This window comes from Oncorhynchus tshawytscha, linkage group LG02 (assembly GCF_018296145.1).
Source record: "Oncorhynchus tshawytscha isolate Ot180627B linkage group LG02, Otsh_v2.0, whole genome shotgun sequence".
Lineage (NCBI taxonomy): Eukaryota > Metazoa > Chordata > Actinopteri > Salmoniformes > Salmonidae > Oncorhynchus > Oncorhynchus tshawytscha.
Genome location: NC_056430.1, coordinates 52,250,686 through 52,274,449, shown reverse-complemented (window position 1 = coordinate 52,274,449; position 23,764 = coordinate 52,250,686). Strand labels below are relative to the sequence as shown.

The 23,764-nt window shown below is 43.3% G+C and overlaps 1 protein-coding gene across 1 annotated transcript in view; it reads right to left on the bottom strand.

Moving 5' to 3' along the window:
• Window positions 1-14,259, bottom strand: part of LOC112267244 (protein CBFA2T2-like) — a 53,107-nt gene extending 38,848 nt beyond the window's left edge. The window contains 1 exon segment of the mRNA XM_024445484.2: window positions 14,049-14,259. Within this exon segment, the coding sequence (XP_024301252.2) occupies window positions 14,049-14,076 (28 nt within the window). The 5' untranslated portion in view covers window positions 14,077-14,259.
• Between the last annotated feature and the right edge of the window lie 9,505 nt (window positions 14,260-23,764).

Here is a 23,764-nt window from a genome sequence, read left to right as displayed (position 1 = left end):
CACCAGCCTAATCTTGGGAGTTGATAGGCTTGAAGTCATAAACAGCTGCTGTTTGAATGAATGCTTACGAGCCTGCTGCTGCCTACCATCGCTCAATCAGACTGCTTTATCAAATCATAGACTTAGTTATAACATGATAACACACACAAATACGAGCCTTTGGTCATTAATATGGCCGAATCTGGAAACTATCATCTCGAAAACAAGACATTTATTCTTTCAGTGAAATACGGAACCGTTCCGTATTTTATCTAACGGGTGGCATCCATAAGTCTAAATATTCCTGTTACATTGCACAACCTTCAATATTATGTCGGCCCAAACTGTTGCATATACAATGACTCTGCGTGCAATGAATGCAAGAGAAGTGACACAATTTCACCTGGTTAATATTGCCTGCCAACCTGGATTTCTTTTAGCTAAATATGCAGGTTTAAAAAGATATACTTCTGTGTATTGATTTGATTGATTTTAAGAAAGACATTGATGTTTATGGTTAGGTACACATTGGAGCAAAGATACGCACCGCACCGATTATATGCAACGCAGGACACACTAGATAAACTAGTAATATCATCAACCATGTAGTTAACTAGTGATTATGATTGATTGTTTTTTATAAGATAAGTTTAATGCTAGCTAGCAACTTACGTTGGCTTACTGCATTTGCGTAACAGGCAGTGTCCTCGTGGAGTGCAATGTAATCAGGTGGTTAGAGCGTTGGACGAGTTAACTGTAAGGTTGCAAGATTGAATCCCCTGAGCTGACAAGGTAAAAATCTGTTGTTCTGCCCCTGAACAAGGCAGTTAATCCACTGTTCCTAGGCCGTCATTGAAAATAAGAATGTGTTCTTAACTGACTTGCCTAGTTAAATAAAGATTAAATAAAGGTGTAAAAAATAAAACATATTTTAAAAAATCGGTGTCCAAAAATACCGTTTTCCGATTGTTCTGAAAACTTGAAATCGTCCCTAATTAATCGGCCATTCCGATTAATCGGTCGACCTCTACCCCCTTTAGCGCCTTGCAGTCGGATGCTAAGCAGTTGCCTTACCAAGCAGTGATGCAGCCAGTCAAGATGCTCTCAGTGGTGCAGCTGTATAACTCTTTTAGGATCTGAGGGTCCATGCTGAATCTTTTCAGCCTCCTAAGGGGGAACAGGCGTTGTCGTGCCTTCTTCGCGACTGTGTTGGTGTGTGCGGACAATGTTAATTCCTATGTGATGTGGACACCGAGGAACTTGAAGATCTAGACCCGCTCCACTACAGCCCCATCAATGTGGATGGGGGTGCGAAAGGCCCTCCGTTTCCTGGAATCCACAATCAGCTCCTTTGTCTTGTTGAGGGAGAGGTTGTTGTCCTGGCACCACACAGCCAGGTCACTGACCTCCTCCCTAATATGCTTTCTCATCGTCATCGGTGGTCAGGCCAACCACCGTTGTGTCGTCAGCAAAATTAATGATGGTGTTAGAGTCATGCTTGGCCACGCAGTCGTGGGTGAACAGGGAGTACAGGAGGGGACTAAGCACTCACCCCTGAGGGGCCTGTGTTGTTGCCTACCCTCACCATCTGGAGGTGGTCCATCAAGAAGTGCAGGATCCAGTTTCAGAGGGAGGTGTTCAGTCCTAGGGTCCTGAGCTTAGTGATGAGGGTACTATGGTGTTGAACACTGAGCTATAGTCAATGAACAGCATTATCACGTACAGTAGATGTTCCTCTTGTCCAGGTGGGAGAGGGAAAAGGGGTCAATGTGGTCACATCTCGGTAAGTGATAATTTTTTGGGGGACCCAATATCAGTGAAAATGACACAATTCCCTTCACTATTGAGCAGAGACTAGGGATTAACACCGGTTCCCGGGACACTCCCGGGACCACTCTACATTTCCTGATATTTTTGATGACAAAACCCGGGAAATTAGCCTACAACATTTCCCCCCAATGTTGCACTAATGCAATTACACAAAATACACAAGATGCGCAGCAGCAGATTGTAAAACAATAAAATGAAAAAGCACATTAACAGCACATCAAAACTGGTTGTTGCTTAGAAACCTTTAGAATAGAGTATTTACACAAAGTCACCATAAATTCAAAGGACATGAATGATTGACACTGCCGGACTGCACACTAGACCCGAATGCAGTTAAGAGTTCTAATCAGAACTGAAAATGACATCCCGGTCCGACTCAAGCCCGGTGATCTGAAGCCCGAGCCCAGGCCTGGTACGAGATCACAGAAATTAAATGAGTCCGGAAAAAAGGCTGTATTGATTTAAACTGGTGTTGAGAACAAAGGGGCAGAGGCGGGCGGCAGCGGAGTGAGGAGACAAGGAAACAGCCATAACTCATAACTCACCTTCGTTATGATCAACTGAATGATGAAAATATTGGAATAAAGTAGGATAATGCAATTGAAGGCATGTATCAAATTCTTGTTTATACTGAAACGCCCAAAGTCATATCCAACCGTTTTACTAATTTAAATGTATGTGGTCACCTAGATTATATTTCCCAGCGCCGTTTTGATTGGGATAGCGCCATCGCACGGTGTTGAGACGAGCGTGGGAGACTCATCTAGGTAATTCAATCATTATCAGATTTTTTTGTTTGTATTCACTGTATCTCCGTTTGGATATTTGGTAACAATTAGGCTGGGGAAAGTTGACGTGAGGGCTAATGATCATCTTTATTACAGTTTGCTCATCTATTAGATGATCAGGAACATTTAGCTAAGCATGTCGTACAACTTCTACCTGCAAGCTTCATAAGTTAATGATCAATTTCAAGTAATTTGTACATACCTATGATAGTAATTGTTGCCACATTGCTGGTGAACTTGCAAAGTCAACAGTTAATAATATTCTTGATCCCCATTAAAAAAATAATAATTGCTGCATATTTATTATGGTAATCATCTCTCCCTACAATTTGATGTTTGCGCTGCACCCGATCCTATAGCTGTACTGCAAATCAGCAATCTGTTCGCTAGCTCACCTAACCTGTGTTGATTGACAGTCCAATCAGACGGCCGAGTGTGCATTTCACTAGCCAATCTGTTGCAGGTTATTTTGCAAAGGCAAAGCTGTGACTACTGACTCTGGCTGCATGTAGAGTCATCCAGGTTGACTCTGTGCCACAAAATGACTGACAAAATATGACAAAAAACCTGTCCAGACAATTACAAGTCATCAGTCTCAAGTCAAAGTCAAATCCTGAGTCTTGAGTCTCCAAGTCCAAGTTATTTTCTATCAAGGTGAGTCTCAAGTCATCAAACTTGAGTCCACAACTCTGCTATTTTCCTATCATCCCAATCCCACTGATACCCCAAATCGTGACTCCCGTCTTGCATGAAAATTCCTAACTTTATTCTGTAATCCATAGGTTGCATTATCAAAGCACGTTTCGCCTATGCATTTAAAAAATACGGCTAAAACATTTCCCCCGCCTCTCTGCGCTGTCTTGTATTGCTGCCCATATGAGAGCTTGGGTAGAGAATGTGCGATCAACAAATGGGATGCGATTAGATATGGATTATTTTATTTTATGAGCTGATGAGATATTCTGTAATTTTTTGAGGTTATTTAGCAAGTTTAGCAACTTTGGTCATTTTACTTTTGTTTGACTGCCGTTACAAAGTTTGTATGATTCGACGACTCTGTAGCCTACTCGGGTTGCGTCCTGAGCGCGCTCTGTGTCGAGATGCCCTAGGCCTACTAGTAAAATGCACTGAATTAATTGAGGAACATAAACGCTCAGAATTTGTGAACGGCCTGTTTCGAAATTCACATCAATGTCATTGGCGATCAAAGTTACTCTATCATTACTAAATATCCGTTTCATCTGCTGTTAAATCTTTACATAGTGAAGCAGCCAAGACAGCAATGTGGCCCAGCGCCCCTCTCATTTTGGGAGAACCCTGGCATAGTGACCATATCTTGGATTTAAATGCTTTAAATGGGCACTTACATTTTTTTTGCGGTATTATATGAATATCCTAGCGGAAAATATGAATCCCTAGCAGAGACAATCAATACCCCATCATGACCATAGTCACATTACCCAAATGTACTCATCGGGGATGAAATATGTTGTGTGGTTCAAGGTCATTCAGTGAAAGACCTAGACACAAACAGTTATGCTCCCCTCTTGGAGCGAACCCAAAAGTCTTTACACACAATTTACACTCGCACCACCTTGTGCTAGGAAAACACAGCCAACCCCGGTCAGCTGAGGTGACTACTGAAAGGTGTCATTATCATCACAAAAGGTGGCCACGTAGCCTCATGAATGGCTGTGGTAGCGCTGATGGGAGGCTCCATCTCAAAAGGGGGGGGCTGGGGTAGAAGAACCTTGCTTCTTAAATGGGCAATTATCTCTAGGCTTTTAACATGCCCCCAAGGGCAACAAAGCTGGGGCTAGCCCAACAGCACTTTGGGCCTGCTCTTATCAGTGCGAGAGAAAGCTACCAAGCAGCACAACGCAACAGGATCCCCAGGAGCCCCATTGTGCTAAGGCGACACACGAATGCTCTGAATGCAATCAACGGCTAATGTATTAGCATTAGCGCTACGTATGGTTTACATCTGTGACGGCTTCAGTCAAGTGTCGTGCTGTATTAGCATACGAAGCCATCCAAGAAAATTTTAGATAACAAAAGTTTGAGAAGCATGCAGGGGGGAGGCAGCAGCAATGACTTAAATTACATTGGTGATAATGGCGTCACGAACGTTAATGCTTAGTAAACATGCTAATGACAGAGAGACAGACAAACAAGGTAGCCTACTCGGGAATTAAACAAACAAGGCAGCTTGAGTGTTTGCAAATGCATTTTCTGCAAACCACGCGACTTAAATGATTCATTTGCAATGCTGCGCAAACATGTTAACGCTAGCCAAATTGAGATCCATGCAGGAAGTCAACAACACTGGGATGCTGCAAAGTGTCTTTTTCTTTCAGCCGTAAATGACCTATCCCCCTCCCCCACACGTTGTTTTAAGTAGACACCTGTGAGTATTTGTGTGTGTGTGTTATTGTGTACGTCTGTTGGAGGCCACGCTTGTCTTTCGTCATTCACAGGCTTGAGAGCCAGCCAAAACAGCTTGCTCCTTGGCTTGCCTCCCACTCACCATATCTCAGCCCACAGGAGTTCCTTTGGAATCAATGAAAGCACAATGCACCTGAATCTCTGAGTCTCACTCTCTCTCCTCTGCTTTTCCGCAGTCCCGTTTGATCTTTTAATGCCATATTTCCCATTACATCTGCTGTAGGGAGAACTTGACGGGAGACATAATCATTTTCTCCATGTCTGGTAGGGTCATTAGCAGTGAAGGAAAAACATGCAAAATAAATAAGATGCTTGGCAGTGGTATGGTCACACGCTAAATCTCGGGGACTATTTTATTCGCTGCATACTCAGCACAATAATGGTATAAAATCAGAACAGGCCATGTGAATTCCTATGGGTGTTCTCTTCTCGGCCTCGTCTCCCCCCTCTTTGCAGCAACTCAATTCAAAGCTATCGATTCACTCAAAGGCTCGTTCGCATATCATCCTGGGGATATTAAAAACAAATGGGTGTGTAGGGGGGCGCTCATAGTGAAAACACAAGAAAACCCATTGACTGCTACTTTACCCCCCCTCCCCTCCATTACCCCCAAGCTCCACCTTACCCCCACATGAGCTATTGTACCCTCCTTTTCAGACACTCCTATATCACCAGTAACAAATGGGTCCCTTTTTTCTCTCTCTCACCCCCCTTCTTGTTCCCTCTCTCTCCTTCTCTCCCTTGCTCTCGATGAAAGGCAGGCATTGAGCCGGCAGTGGCATTCCAAAACCTCAGCCCACGGCTCCAGAGTGTCTGGCTATTCAACACTGCTGGGAGCGATTAGTTTAAGTAAGGCCTGACCCGCCTACTCACCCATGGAAAACCGTCAGATCTCTTGTTACACTTTGGTTGGAGAAGGGAGGACTGTGCTTTCGAGTGCCTGTGTGTGCAACTGTGCATGTGGTGTGTTAATGTGCGAGTGTGTGTGTGTGGTTGTGAGAGAGAGCGCGTGTGCGTGTGCACACACGCTAAGAATTTATGAGAGGTGGGTCACACGCTCACTTGGCTGCATCTTCCCTAAGTTTCCACAGAGGAAGGCCAAGTGTGGGACAGACGCCAAACCTTTTCTCCAATAACTCTGTTAAACGATATTCAATAACCACCTTCTCCTTTTCTCTCCAGTTAAACCGTGCACCAGATAAACCAATCGGGCTATCCGTGGCTGACTCCATATATAGCTAAAGCCTTACATGCCCTTACTTACAGTATTCTAATCATTAAAGTGTACAAGGCAGCGAGAGATCTCTTGAAGTTTGGCCTGCTCTGCCAACCTTACCAAATTCTCAGCACATAAACAACTGCTTAGAAGCAAAAAATGCCAGACTGACAGTCGGAGTGCAATGTGCATGCTTTCTATGGCGATACTGTTGCTTTCATACATACAGTATGCAGGCATAAAACCTTTTTTCTATAGTATAGCCTAGTAACATATACAATACGCATACTGCGTTCTTAGTTTCTTATAGTCTACACCTACAGTGTTATAAGTCATTTGAAGTCTACGGTTGACATGAGCACAGTGCATTAATGTACTTAACAGCCACCTTGTAAAACAATGGTGACTTTGCTACTGCTTTTTATAGGGAACAGACATTTTGCAATGGGCACGTCTGACATGGCAGTAGGGCAAGTAAAAAATAAAAAAAAAGCACGAACCGCATTCCTCTTAATATTAAATGGTTTAACCTGAGCTTCATTCCAAGATGGTGGTTTGTCGTCCATTGTGCTTGCAGGAAGGACCTGACAATAGTGCCACTTTCAGCCCTACAAAGAACATTATTGTTCCTGTCATGTCAGAGACGAAACAATAGACAGGTGAAATGAAACGTACGTCAACACGGGGGCCCGGGAAAGAGAAAGTCCTCATCTTTTGGATTCAAAGGCGTGCTTTGACATCGCCAGCCAAAGACCTCTCATCTCATTGGGGTGTTCGGTTACTGTGTGTGTGTGTGTTTCTTCCTCCACCTGCAGTTGATCCCATAATAACCTTCTAGTTATCCCCCGGGCCGGAGCAGCTGTGTTGTGCTCTTGCCTGGCGACGGCCACACCTGTGTAGTGTGTTATGCAGGTGGCTCATCTGGAGGGTTACATTGGTAACACCTGGCCAAGCAGAGATAGAGCCTGCGGGGGGGATTTGTGAAGGGCTCAATTACAGCTTGGCTAGATAAGGACTCTGGGGTATAGCCCAAACACACACGCATACACACACACACAGACATGCCTTTGCCTTACTCAAGGTTCAGTCGCAGGGATGTTTAGGCTTATTGAAGGTGCGCTCCCCTCCAAGGTGTGTGTGTGTGTGTAAAAGAGAGCGAGAGAGAACCAAACACCCCAGACTGAGGATGATGAGCCCATCTGCCTCGGCTTTGTGACTATGAGAGGAAAACTAACAAAAAACACTACTAGAGGAAAGAGACATAAACATCACGTACACTACATGATCAGAAGTATGTGGACACCTGCTCGTAGAATGTCTCATTCTAAAATTATGGGCATTCATATGGAGTTGGTCCCCCCTTTGCTGCTATAGCAGCCTCCACTCTTCTGGGAAGGCTTTCCACTAGATGTTGGAACATTGCTGCGGGGACTTGCTTTCATTCAGCCACAAGAGCATTAGTGATGTCGGGCACTGATGTTGGGCGATTAGGCTGGGCTTGCAGTCTGCATTCCAATTCATCCCAAAAGTGTTTGATAGGGTTGAGGTCAGGGCTCTGTGCAGGACAAGTTCTTCCACACTGACAGTTCTTCTCGACAAACAATTTCTGTATGGACCTCGCTTTGTGCACGGAGGCATTGTCATGCTGAAACAGGAAAGGGCCTTCCCCAAACTGTTGCCACAAAGTTGGAAGCTCAGAATCGTCTAGAATGTCATTGTATGCTGTAGCGTTAAGATTTCCCTTTACTGGAACTAAGGGGCCTACCTCGAACCATGAAAACAGACCCAGACCATTAATCCTCCTTCACCAAACTTTACAGTTGGCACTATGCATGTTTTTCTGGCATCCGCCAACACCAGATTTGTCCGTCGGACTGCTAGATGGTGAAGCATGATTCATCCCTCCAGAGAACGCGTTTCCACTGCTCCAGAGTCCAATGGTGTCGAGCTTTACACCACTCCTGACATTTCCAGTTCACAATAACAGCACTTACAGTTGACCGGGGCAGCTCTAGCAGGGCAGAAATTTGATGAACTGACTTGTTGGAAAGGTGACATCCTATGACAGCGCCACGTTGAAAGTCGCTGAGCTCTTCAATAAGGCCATTCTACTGCCCATGTTTGTCTATAGAGATTGTATGGCTGTATACTCGATTTTATACACATGTCAGAAATGGGTGTGGCTGAAATAACCAAATCCACTCATTTGAAGGGGTGTCCACATACTTTTGTATATATAGTATAGGTCTGAATAGATCATATTCCAACAAGAGCAAGTTGGTCTGGTAAATTGGAGATACGTGAATAACGGAACAACAGTAGGGTTTCCTTTCACAACAACAACAGTATTCATAAAGCATCTCAGAGTATAAGTGCTGATCTAGGATCAGGTATCCCCTGTCCATAAGACCTGATCTACAAAAAGAGTCAACAGAGACTGTGCTTTCTCAAAAAGCTGGGATCTTTCAATGTTGACTGTACTATACTGACTCTGTTTTACAAATCTTTCTTTGAGAGTATTTTAACTTTTTGTATTGTTTGTTGGTTTGGCAATGCCACTGTCAGCCAGAGAAATACGCTGAGAAGGATTATCACCAAGGCAAGCAAGGTACCTGGAGTCAAACAGACAGGCCTGGATGAGATCTTTAGGGTCAGAACCCCACTTCAAGGATCACAAAATAATTTTAGACCCAAGCCACCCCCTGTACCCGGACGTGCTACCTGTCCCAGACCTGCTGTTTTCAACTCTCTAGAGACAGCAGGAGTGGTAGAGATACTCTTAATGATCGGCTATGGAAAGCCAACTGACATTTACTCCTGAGGTGCTGACTTGCTGCTCCCTCGACAACTACTGTGATTATTATTATTTGACCATGCTGGTCATTTATGAACATTTGAACATCTTGGCCATGTTCTGTTATAATCTCCACCCGGCACAGCCAGAAGAGGACTGGCCACCCCTCATAGCCTGGTTCCTCTCTAGGTTTCTTCCCAGGTTTTGGCCTTTCTAGGGAATTTTTCCTAGCCACCGTGCTTCTACACCTGCATTGCTTGCTGTTTGGGGTTTTAGGCTGGTTTTCTGTACAGCACTTTGAGATATCAGCTGATGTACGAAGGGCTATATAAATAAATTTGATTTGTACCCGGACTTTGAACTACTTCCCTCTGGGCGCAGGTATAGGGCACACCTCGGCAGGAAAAATAAAACTAGACAATAATTTGTGCCAGGTGTGATATCCATCCTAAATAGCTTGGGCTAATGTTCCTATTGACCCAGTAAGGCCAGCAGGCTAGTCTCATTTTATTGGTATGTAACTGTTATGAAAGTTGTATTGTCAATTTGTTGTGTATTTAAACGCCACTTTAAAAGTGTATGTGACACTGCAACAAAATTTCCCCGCGGGGACAAAGTCAGTAAAATAAGAACTGCATTCAGTATGATCTAAAAGACTGATCCTGGATCAGGACTTTATGATTACAGACCCTGAACAGACCTCCATCCCTGAGCGGCTCTGAAGCTCAGCAGGACTGGAAACAGAGCAGAGATGGATGGGGTGCAGTTTGATGAGATAGTATGAGGAGTCATAAAGCACTCGTACAACAGAGACACATGGGAAGAGTTGTAAGGGAGACTTTTCCTGAATCTTTCATCAACCGCCTTCATGACGCAAGCCTTGATTTAGGTCAGCCGGTTAGCCAGAAAAGGTTAGCATGAGCTCTAAAGCACATAACAAGACAGACTTGGACAGTGTTACGCATTCTTTGTCATGAGCTGATGTTTTCTTTTACAGCCAATGATGTGTCGCGTCAATATTCCCGATTATGACAATGTAAAGAATGCTTTGCGAGAGAAGGTTCGCAGCAACGTTCAAACTTGAGTTTCTCATTTGAAAACCAGTCCATATTGTACTATCAGTCTTCAATGGGAAACTCATACAAGCATGGATTTTAACTCTCCTCTGGGTGCTGACAAGCCCACTGCAGCTGAGCCCCAACCCCATTGACCAGGAGAGAGAGTAAGCGAGAGGGGTAGAATATCCCCGAAAGCCGTGGAGAATAGGGGGAACCAATCCGAACTAGGCTTTGTCTGGGCTGGAAGAGGGAAGAACGGGTATTAAAAAAGCATAATGTGGTGATAAGTTCCTTTCAGTTCCCTTTTTACACTGTGAGCGCTCTAATTTACTACTGGGTGACTAGTACTTTTGTTCTCGGTCAATGTCCTCTTCTTAAAGTAGGAGACTAAATAAATGCCTGCATATAATAAGGCCCCCACATCCCACCAGTCAAATGCCCAAAAATACAGCTGGGTGGAAAGGATACATGCATTTCCAATGACGGTTTTGAAAGAAACACTTTTCAAGGCAGGACACAAAGGTCTTATCCATTTTGGGGAACTTTTCAAAAGCACCTGAGAAATATGTTAAACATATTTCCGAATCCCCTAGCTGGTTTCAAACACATGAATGTGTCATATAATACCAATGTGTAACATGGCTACAATGACACTACCTACATTATGAGGCTAGTTAGTAAAACAAAATGGAAGTGTTAACAGCTCTGCGAAGAGAGCCCTGTAGTCAACTCAACGCCATAACAAAAAGCCCCTGAGAAGTAATCATCTTAAGACGGTCTGCTGAAAAACAAACCAAGGGTTTAACATGGAGAGGGGAGCAGAGGAGCAGAGAGAGGAGAGGAGCGGAGCACGCCCCAGCGCAGGCCCACTAATAGGTCTCGTCTCCTGTAGACTGGCATTCCAGAGGACTGTTATTGGCGGGCGATCCGAAGAGCAGGGCCCACATCTGGATCCAATCCTCCCACCCGGTCCGTGCAGCGCACAGCAACAAGAAACAGCTGTGCGAACCTGGCGTCAATTAGCTTCACATTCTCCTGACAGTTAATCCGTTCCTCTCCCCTTTTTTTTCTCTTCCTCCCTCACTCTCTCTTTCTGTCTCTCTCTCCTTCACTTTAGGTTGCCTCACAGGCTGAAGTAATAGGGGTTTGTGAAATAAGGAGCAGTCAATAAGGAGCATGGATGGACGGCGACTATCTCATGAAAACACGCAACATGAGGGTCTGTCAAGGGAGAACCATTGAGTCAGTGAGTCGTGTTTAGCCTTGTGGAGGAGATTTAGGGTAGATGTCATGACTATCAAAACATGGGTGAACTTCAAAATGGATGTGAGGGAATAGATTGATTTATTTTGGGTAAAAGTTTTGTTTTCATTTAGACTTTTTGGAGTTGGTATTTAGTAGTTTAGTATAGATTATGACCCTCATTACTGAATAGAAGACTTTGGAACAGAATAATTGTTTTTGTTGTGGCTCTAATTGATGAGGTTATGGAATAGCGAGGCACCCTGATATTACTCAACACTAAGCATGAAAGTGTGCTCAAGTTGTTTCCACTCATAACAACACTTCACAAATGTCTAAGAATGATCTGCCAGTGCACACACATTGAACAAAATGTCATCGCCCATCAGTGACGAGTCAAACCTCAAACCCAATTCAATTCCACCCCGCTCAAATCATCCGCGTTTCTGAATCAAACATAGATTCATCCTCTGATAGTTAATGGGAGCCAGACTTAGAGCAAACCTCCTCCAATCTGATGGGCCTGACAACGGAGCTGGATGAGCCCCCAGCCAGCGCAATACCGTGGGGCCCAGTAAAGCATTAACAGGTGTTACTGGTGGAAAAGACCCACTCGGAGACCAGAGAGAGCAGCACATGAGAGGAAATGAGGATGCTGGGCTGACTCACTCCCCGCTACAGGCACCTCTCTCTCCACAGCGCCAGGGAAATTGTCCCACACGACAACACAAAGGGGCCAGATCTGGCAACCCGGATGAGCCACTCGAGCCAAACTCAATTAGGAGCCTAATGCAAACCTGCAGGGCTTTGTAATTTATTTCCCTTTTAAAAGTCAGGGGATTGGAATCTGACTCGCTCACACACACACACACAAACACACAAAGAAAAGCGAGAAAGAAAGAAGGAAAAAGGGGGAAATTGTAGGAGCGTCCAACTTGGCCACATGTTTTCAAGTGGATTTAATTTAATCAAGAGACAAAACAGCAACAATTTGGGGGAATGATTGAGAAAGAACATGAGTGATGGTGTACTACTCAGCGATGGTGTACTCCCAGCAAAGACAACGAAGGTCACCACTCTCCCATCCATACTCTAAAACTGTTCATTTCATATAAAAAAACAAAACAACTACCTACTAACTAGATGTAATTTAACATGTAACCCGATCAACGTTTTGGACCAAAATCCCTGAACACTAAGAACCATAAAACGATTACAGGTCTAACATGGCTGCCAGAGGTGCTCTGCTGCTCCCTGCTGGTTACTGTAACAAAAATATGATCATCATTATCATCATCATTACTGTCTTGTCTTTGTCAGGCCATCGTTTGTTATTCTGACGTTAGGGGAAAAAGGGAGACGAATTGGTGGCCCCCGGGGTCAAGCAATGATACAGTTGTGCCCTGAGGCTCTGGCTAGAACTGGCGACCCCACTTGCATTGCATGACTGTGCCTTTGTCCCACAGGCTAAGTAGACAAGTGGGAGTTCTCTATTGGCAGTCTTTCGACCGCCTGGTGTTATTGTCTTGAAAAGCTGTAAACTCCAGATGGTGCAAAACTTTGCCTGGTGGATTAATTCCAAATCCTCCAATGAAAAGGCACATTTAGAGTGGCGGCCCTGCTATTGAATCAAATTGGAGCATAATAGCAGGATAGTATGAGCTATACGAGGGCAAAGCTCACAACAGAAGGATATGCATGTTATAATTGCCTGAAGTTAGGCTACAAAAATGTAATTATCTAACCATGACATGAATGAAAACGGTCGATTATGTTTACTTACGATGAGAGTTATGAGGTAATAAAACAATGTATTAGTGAAATAATGAGACACATTTGCATTGACACCAAATGTGTGAATATTTTGGTAAATGTTGGTCCCATTGAACGTGTCTGCATACTCAACATCATAACATTAGGCTGCAAAACACCCTGGACTGTTTCCGCATTGTTCCTGAGTGTGAGAGACCCAGGTGTAGGTGACGCAGGTTTATGTGTTTTTTGAACTTTTCCTGTTGAAAAGTGATATCCCAAGTATAAATATAGTAAAGTACGCACACTAAAGGGTAAAAAAATATGTTTTGAGAAAAATTGTGTTTTTGAGAGACAACTGTAATCCTCAAGGAGTAGAGCATTAGATGAGTTGGTTTGATGGGAAGTTGTGATGTCATCGGCCTCCCTCTTGCTTGAGGAACAATAGATAACAAAAGAGGAAAGCCCCCCTGACTTACCTGGACCACCGAACTACCTATTGAGATGTGCCTTTTGTTAAATGAGGTGAAAATGAGTCTGACTGCCACTTTAAATTAGCAGAGACGGAAGAGGAAGCCAGACACCCCACTCCCCTGTTTGTTTTCCCTTTTCTCCTGGTTAGTGCACTGCCTTTAATTTACGTAGACCAAACCCAGCTGCTATTGCATTGGTGTCTATGGGAGACAGACCCAGTTAAGTAGACCGGAACTGAACAATTATAATCAATGGTAAACGACCTAAGTAATATATCTTCATTTATCCACCATCTTTGATTTTTAGCGCATCTGATCCACATACATTGTCATAGGATAATATACAAATAATCCAAATAATAATACCCCCAAACGCCCACAAACACGTGTTGGGTGTATTTTACAACACCAAAACATATACCACCCCACAGCATTAGCCTACATAGATACTAGTTTAGTTAGGCTACTTACATTGAAAAGCGCCCGGAATCCCGACCATGCTCTTCGCACTTTGAATGACAGTGTGCACGTTTCAAGGCACAGCCAACTGTAATTAAAATTATATATGCTCGTCGATTGATATCTCGCATTGACTTGTTGTTTCTCAATGAAGATAAAAGCCCGCTGTGATTCGTAACACTGCATCAGGTATCACGGGGCATAGGCTGCTACTGTAGCAAGATTGCGCTGAATATTTGAGTGGGCGGGACTATTTGTAATCCTTTCGCCAAAAAGCAAATACACTGCTGCGTTATTACACCGTCGTAACAGCAGGGAAATACGAACACCAGTGTTTTGGAAATGATTAACGCGAGTCACGACAGAATAGACCACCACTTGCTCACATATCCACGGTTTAGACCAAATGTTTTTGTTGTTGTTTTGGAGCCACTTCTTTTAAATCAAGATATCCATTAGGTTTTTGGCAATGCATATAGGTCATATACTGTAGTCTTAATGTCATTAGGCTACTTGTCAACATTTTATCCATGGTGAGAATGTTTAGATTGATTCGGTGCTGTATTTTGGTCATGTTGTGGGCTAATTTGACAGCCATCACATGTGCTAATCAATACATTAATATTTACGGAAAAATGTATACAAATCTATGAACTCATTACTGTAAGCATCTACAAATGACTAAAATGTAAAATAGTTGATAATAATAATAATGTACATTCAACAGAGATGGCCGTAGGCCTAAAACACATACACTTCCAATATTTATTTGAGGCATCCTCGTGCCATGTATAGAGTGTTGCTTTCTTGCCTTTCTACAACACAACAACCTATTGAAGGCAATGAATGATTGGCATTGGACCCCATCCAGGCCCTCATATGTTGTTTCTCTAGCAAACACGATATTTAATTTGGTTGCTGAGAGCTAGCCTCCCCCCCCTCCCATTCCCTCCCCCAGCCACGCAAACACATGCCACATGCTCCTGCCTCCTCCCCCATCCACCACCCCTGCAAGGCTGCCACCTGCTCTAGGGAGCATGATGCACAGCTGCTGAGTTACAATAACAAATGAACGCCCACCATGACCCTGTCCAATACCTGCTACTACAGGCTGCAGCCCATCAACCCCACCAGGGACCTTCACCTATCGGAGGGTGGCTTGAAGAGGGAGCAAGAGAGCTTGTCATCTTTGGGTCTGCTCTTGTCTGCTTTCTCAACTGCATCGAACTGATCTGTAAGAGAGTGTGTTTGGACAAGGAGTGAGAGAGGGGGAGGGAGATATGATTGTCTTATGAGTTTACTTTGACAATGTAAAAAAAGTGCTTTAACTTCCCATGTCAATAAAGTTTATTGAATTGCATTGACAGAGGGAGAGATTGTCACCTTTGAGTCTGCACTCAACTGCATCTACAGCATCTTCAAACATTTGAGGTGGGAACAGGCATTTTGCATGTAATCCCCTATATCTTCATCTCCATCCACATAGTTTACTATTCTAGGGAACAGATGAATAGGGAATAGATTAAGAAAATATATGATGGAAGAAGTTCAAGGTTGGGTTTGATAGGTCAAAGTCTCACACCATGGCAGAATTATATATATATATATATATATATATACAGTACCAGTCAAAAGTTTGGACACGCCTACTCATTCAAGGGTTTTTCTTTATTTTTCTACATTTGTGAAATTTCCTTCTTAAATGCATATGAGCCAATCAGATGTGTTGTGACAAGTTATGGATGGTATACAGAAGATAGCCCTATTTGGTAAAATACTAAGTCCATGTTATGGCAAGAATAGCTCAAATAAACAAAGACAAATGACAGTCCATTACTTTAAGACATTAAGGTCAGTCAATCGGGGCGGCAGCGTAGCTTTGTGGTTAGAGTGTTGGACTAGTAACCAAAAGGTGGCAAAATCAAATCCCCGAGCTGACAAGGTACAAATCTGTCATTCTGCCCCTGAACAAGGCAGTTAACCCAATGTTCCTAGGCCATCATTGAAAATAAGAATTTGTTCTTAACTGACTTGCCTAGTTAAATAAAGGTTAAATATAAAATAAAAATATCTGGAAAATTTCAAGAACTTCGAAAATTTCTTCAAGTGCAGTTGCAAAAACCATCAAGCATTATGATGAATTTGGCTCTCATGATGACAGCCACAGGAGAGGAATACCCAGAGTTATCTCTGCTGCAGAGGATAAGTTCATTAGAGTTGAAGCCCAAATAATTGGGCTGCAACTCTGGGTGTTCAAACAACAGACACATCTCAACATCAACTGTTCAGAGGAGACTTTGTGAATCAAGCCTTCATGGTCAAATTGCTGCAAAGAAACCACTACTAAAGGACACCAGTAAGAAGAAGAGACTTACTTGGCCAAGAAACATAAGCAATGGACGTTAGACCAGGGGATATCTGTCTTGGTCTGACGAGTCCAAATTTGAGGTATATGGTTCCAACTGCCGTGTCTGTGAGATGCAGAGTAGGTGAATCGATGAACTCATCATGTGTGGTTCCCACCGTGAATCATGGAGGAGGTGTGATGGTGTGGGGGTGCTTTGCTGGTGACACTGCCAGTGATTTATTTAACCAGCATGGCAACCACAGTATTCTGCAGTGATACGCAGTATACTATAATTTACTTTTTCAACAGGACAATGACCAAAACACACCTCCAGGCTGTGTACGGGCTATTTGACAAAGATGGAGAGTGATGGTGCTGCATCAGATGACCTGGCCTCCACAATCACCCAACCTCAACCAAATTGAGATGGTTTGGGATGAGTTGGACCGCAGAGCAAAGGAAAAGCAGCCAACAAGTGTTCAGTATATGTGAGAACTCTTTCAAGACTGTTGGAAAAGCATTCCTCATGAAGCTGGTTGAGAGAATTCCAAGAGTGGTGTGCAAAGCTGTCATCAATGCAAAAGGTGGCTACTTTGATGAATCTCATATATAAAATATATGTAGATTTATTTAACACTTTTTGGGGTTACTACATGATTCCATGTGTTATTTCATAGTTTTTATGTCTTCACTATTATTATTATTATGTAGAAAATAGTAAAAATAAAGAAAAATTCTTGAATGGGTAGGTGTGTCCAAACCTTTGACTGGTACTGTGTAATATATATATATATGCCATTTAGCATACACTTTTATCCATTTTACCTTTGTGTGGTCCAGGAAAGTGTTGACAAGTGATAACCTTTAGAGTAACTAAACAGTACCTAAAACCACTAGTAAAACAACTCAGTAACACGTTCACAAAAGATAAAGTCAAAGACTGGGGAGTCAGACGGCCGGGATTTGCCGTCATTATTTCCCTGTGCGTGACAGCTGGCCCCGGCGACTTTGTCACTGCTCCCTTAATCACACACCAGCAGGCCTGCTGCAGCCTGCCACTGAGCTGTGGGTAACCTGACAGATCGCACACCCTGCCACACTTCCTGCTCCTACTGACTGTCCGGCCCTTGTCCGGTGACTCTTAACCTGACCCGGGGCCGAATTTGGGTCAGGTGGGGTTAGGGCCAAGGCCATGGTTTGGTGGGTTTGGGGGGCCAGCAAGACGGGTCGCGGTTCTCTTGGTCGCTGTGGTCGTCATTCATCAACTCTGTGCCTGCTGTCCACTGGTCCCCCCCCCCACCTCTTTTTTTTTGTCCTCCGCATGTTGATCCCACACAGCGGCACGCGTATCAGCTGAGCTCAGGAAACGGTCGTGTTAGAGGGGTCATGCGGCAGACGCCGTGTTAATTCTCTAGAATTAGCACAGCCATCATCCTCAACGCGCGCACACACACACACAGACACGCACACCATCAGTCTTGACACACACATGTACACCACCACCCCTCAAACCGCACGCACGCACGCGCACACACACACACACACACACACAACCTCAATACACACATGCTCCAAATCCCGCTAGTACTACCCCATCAATCAAATATGAGACAGTAGAGAGGGCATCCATATCATGCGTGGGGTTAAGCGTAGGGGGGAGAGCAGGGGAGGAACCCCAGACAGACAGACAGACAGTGTGGATTACAACATCCATGGGCCAGATGGAGAGAGAGAGATAGCCCATTATGTAGATCCTCCCTCTGTCCTCATGCATCTATACCTTTACATTATTCAGGAAGAAAAGGGCGACAGTAAATAATGAGCGCAACGAACGCCGAGGGGACAATAGAGGACAGAGCTATAGGGCAGAAGGCGCACAGGACTCAGGTGCAGCCTCCCTGACCTCAAACTCTCCCTTGACCCCCTCATTGCCATCCAAAGTCACACTCATGGCTCGAGTCACCTCTGTCTATGGTACTGTATATTCCAGGTGGGGGATACATATTGGTTAATGGATGGAGTGAGTCGCCCTAACCTATCCACCCCAACTTATTAAAACGCATTGCAATGTAAAGTACTATATGCACACTGCGTTCATCTGAAACCAGCTGTTGCCAACTAACTAGGGTGTGTGAAGATGGATGTTCTCTCTCTCCCTCTCTCTCTCACACACACACACACACACACACACACCAGGCTAACAGTCAGGGCCCTGGGCCACGTAACCTTGTCTCAATCAGGGTGGCAGAGCCCAACCTCCATCCCTCCCCCCACCACCCCCTTGACAAGCTGCTGCGGGTAGTAGGCCAGGCTGCCAGCCGTCCACTCAGACAGACACACTGGCCCATATGGCAGCAGCTCTGCAGATCTGGAGAGGGGGAAGGGGGTCGAGATGGAGGGGGGAGTTTAAATTAATCAGCAGACCATCCCCAACTGTCCACCACTCCACCACCACCGTCTTCAGGGAGTTGAGACCGTCTTCAGGGAGTTGAGGCCGTCTTCAGGGAGTTGAGACATGGTTTAGATTGTGGCTGATTGTAGTTACGTGTCTGTTTTTTTGAGGGGAGGATTGTGTTTGTATTTGTGAATGCATATGTTATGTTTGTATATGCATACACACACACACACACACACACAAAATACACACATACACACACATATAGTGACTTCAGAAAGTATTCACACCCCTTTACTTTTTACACATTTTGTTATTACAGCCTGAATTAAAAATTAATTAAATGGGGATTTTGTGTCACTGACCTACACCAAGACCCCATAATGTCAAAGTGGAATTATGTTATTTTATTAATTCATTTAAAATGAAGAGCTGAAATGTCTTGAGTCATTAAGTATTCAACCCCTTCATTATGGCAAGCCTAAGTCAATTCAGGAGTAAAAATGTGCTTCATAAGTGGCATGGACTCTGTGTGCAATAATAGTGTTTAACACGATTGTTGAACGACTACCTCATCTCTGTAACCCGCACATACAATTATTTGTAAGACCCCTTAGTCGAGCCGTGAAAATCAAACACAGATTCAACCACAAAGATCAGGGAGGTTTTACAATGCCTCGCAAAGATGGTCACCTATTGGCAGATTTTTAAAAATCAAGAAAAAAACAGCAGACATTGAATATCCCTTTGAGCATGTTGAAGTTAATAATAACATTTTAGATGGTGTATCAACCCACCCAGTCACTACAACGATACAGACATCCTTCCTAACTCAGTTGCCAGAGAGGAATGAAACCTCTCAGGGATTTCACCATGAGACCATGGGTGACAGTTACAGAGTTAATTGGCTGTGATAGGAGGAAACTGGATCAACAACATTGTAGTTACTCCACAATGCTAACCTAAATGACAGACCAGTTCCTATTCATTACTCACAACCCTGCGTGTTGGAGATTTTCGAGGGTTGTGTCCCCTTCTCTACTCTCGCTAATCTCTCTCTTCTACCCTTTTCTTTGGACGGACCAGGAGGCAGCAACAGTAACAGTGGCTTGACCGCGGCTGGCGCTGCTTTTCTGGTCCAGCAGCAAAAGCTGGTAACGCCTGAAGGACTGGAAGGACCCCAGACAGCATCACCCCCCCCAGACAGCATCACCACCAGAACCAGAGACGAGGACGAAGGACCAAAGAGACCAACCTACGAGCAGACCACAGGGGAGTCACTCCATTGACCTAAGGATGTCGCGGTCTTCCAGGTGTGTTTTCCCATTCTGAGGTTTGTCCTTCCTTCCTCTGCAGGACCGGAGCAGACTCAAAAACCAACACAGGTTTTCCCGGTCCCAGCCCCAACACCAGCACCAATCCTGGACACAGCACCGACCAATCTCAACTGCTACCTTCATCCAGCAACTGCCAGCTACCTCTTCCCCTCCCCAACACAAAGACACAAACACACCGTCAACAACTCTACCTGACCAACCATAGCTGACTGACTAACAAATTGAAGGATTGATGATTGTTACATGATATTTGTTTGAATTAATATATTTTTTGTTTTTGGTAATTGTTTTTTGTGATTTTATTTTTGTTGATTTGATTAACTTTAAGTTAGATTATCGCTTATTTTTTGTTAGAATATTTGTGGGGAAAGATTATCAACATTTTATTTGAAATTTGACCACTTAACGATTTTTGAAATATCCCAATAAATTGACCTAAATGAATATAAGGAAGCCTATACAGAATAAATATATTCTAAAACATGCATCCTGTTTGCAATAAAACAGTAAAACCACAAAGAAATGAACTTTATGGCCCGAATACAAAGCGTTATGTTTGGGGCAAATCCAACACAACACATCCATGTGTACCACTTTTTCATATTTTCAAGCATGGTGATGGCTGCATCATAATATGGGTATTTTTTATTTTACCTTTATTTAACTGGGCAAGTCAGTTAAGAACAAATTCTTATTTTCAATGATGGCCTAGTGGGTTACCTGCCTGTTCAGGGGCAGAACGACAGATTTGTACCTTGTCAGCTCGGGGATATGAACTTGCATGTCCAACGCTCTAACCACTAGGCTTCCCTGCCCCATGCTTGTCATTGGCAAGGACTAGGGAGATTTTGGGGGAATAAAAATAAACGGAATAGAGCTAAGCACAGGCAAAATCCTAGAGGAAAACGTGGTTCAGTCGGCTTTCAAACTGACACTGGGAGACAAATTCACCTTTCAGCAGGAAATAACCTAAAACACAAGGCCAACTATACACGGGAATTGGTTACCAAGATGACATTGTATGTTCATGAGTGGCCTATGTACAGTCTTGACTTAAATCAGCTTGAAAATCTATGGCAAGATTTGAAAATGGCTGTCTAGCAATGACAGCCTACTTGACAGAGCTTGAATATTTCTTTTAAGAATAATGTGCAAATATTGTACAATCCAAGTGATTCTAACATGTGTTCTCAGGGGGTTGAATAGTATTTAATGAAGATATATGAGTGTTTTATTTTTCCTTCATTTTTTTACAAATGTTTGAATTTTTATTCCACTTTGACATTACAGATTATTTTCTGTAGATCGTTGACAAAAATGACAATTAAATCCATTTGAATCCCACTCTGTTACACAACAAAATGTGGAAGAAGTCAAGGGTTGTGAATACCTTCTGAAGATACTGTACACACACACACACACACACACACAAACACACACACACACACACACAAACACACACACACACACACACACACAAAACAAACACACACACACACACACACAAATCAGAAACATCTGCATCTATGCAAAGTTTAAACATCCTGAAGACGATTGTGTGCTTATATATATAGCTGCGTGTGCTCACTTTGGTGTATACCTGTGTGCAAATGCATTAGTGTGTGCTGGCTCCATTGTAAATGTTTGGAACTACACGCGAGTGTGTGCGTGTATGTGTGTGGGTTATTTTGGGTTTGTGTGGATCTATACGGTTAAACCCTCAAGTGTGTGTTTGTAACTACGCTCATGGGCCTTTGTTGAGTCTTATATGAACCCATGGTGTTCCATTCATTGTAGCTTTTAAGAATATTAAATTGTATCCTTTAGAATGGCTTGGGGTGGCCACCTGCCGTACAAATTACAAAGGAGCAACAGCATGACAGATGTATGAAGACTAGGTCATATGGTCAAAGAATTTTTCATAATTGTGCCCATTGTTATGTGTGCCACTCAAATCAAGCAGCGTTGTCCGCATAGATATAACCTCTGATACCGAAAGTGTTAAACATGAATAAATCATAAATGCTAAAGTCATTCTTGTTGCAGTGACTTGGAAGCCATCATTTTAATAACAGTGCTTGTGTCTGTGACTATCATTTCCGTCAGTGTATTTTGACCTCGGTCAAGGCCTTTCAAATTTACAGTGTTTTAAGACATATCAGAGTGGTAGCAATACATTATATTGTCAGACCTGGGAATGTTATTCTGGGATCCAACTTTAAACACACCACTTACTCAATTGAACAATCAATCAATGTCTGTTTGTCTGTCTTGCTATCTATCTAGACATCTTCAACAGATTAATTTAAGTAACCTTTGGATATCAGCCTAAGTGTACATGTCTGTGTTTGGATTTCATGTGTGTGTGTGTGTGGGGGGGGGGGGTATTGAAAGTATATTGAAATGGACATCTGTCTGGAAATGCTGTACTCAAGACACTATTGAGGTAAACACTTAATCCTATGGTGCATGGGGTGGGGGGTTGGGGTACAAAGGGTGCTGGTGGCATTTATGTGGCTTGGCTTTGTATCATATGAATATGTTACACCATAACAAAGCTAGGGAGCTATGGCATTCAACACGAGTTCACACAGACAACAGGGCCCGTGTTTATAAATCGTCTCAGAGTAGGAGTGCTGATCTAGGATCAGGTCCCCCAGTCCATATAATGTAATTCATTATGATCTAAAAGGATAAACTGATCCTATATCCGACTCCAGACTACATATGCCCCCCAGTGGTGGGACTTCGATTTCCGCTTATGAGTGACTTCCCCTTTTCCACATATCCTCTAATCTTTCTCCCATTTCAGTCTTAAATAAAGTATTGTAGTTACAGTATACAGTAGCAGTATTGAAAAGTATTAAAGTATTGTAAAGTATTATAGTTATAGCTGAGGTCAGAGGTCATCCCACATTGCTACATTATCCCAATCATGTAACTAGATTTCGGAAACCAGTATGTTTGTGTCACATTTAGCTTTTCCTGTTTTTCATGTTCTGCTCCATATTGCTCCGGGGTGAAGTTTCCCTTAGGTACAGGTCTAGGATCAGCTTCCTCTCCCCCAATCCTAACCATTAGTTGGGAGACTTCACCCTACACTCTTCTGTATCGGCATTTCTTATGTATCACATTAGTGTCACCCCAGGATGAGCAGACATAACATTCTTATGTGAAGAGACCTGAAAGTTCACAAGAAGTCACATGCAATAGATAGGTTTGACCACTAGAGGGTAACAAAGGTTTGGGAAACAAAGAAAGATGATCGAACAGCTCCATTTACAACTTCTTCTTAGTTTCTTAGTTACTTTTCATTTTGGTATTTGCAACATAACAGTATAAACTCTCCAAAAACTATTATTAGTACAATTAGTTTCTTAGTTACTTTTCATTTTGGTATTTGCAACATAACAGTATAAACTCTCCAAAAACTATTATTAGTACAAGCACACCTGAATAGAAAATATTAGAAAATGTATTCCACACACACACGTTGTATTGCAGTTCGTGTCCCTTGGGGCCACCTCTTTCCTCTGTGCATCATCATGTGTTAAAGGTAGACTACATACATTTGAAAGGGACTCCATTAGTGTACTTCCTCCCTGTATCCTTGTCAGGGGAGTTGCAGTACAAAAAGGACATAACCTAG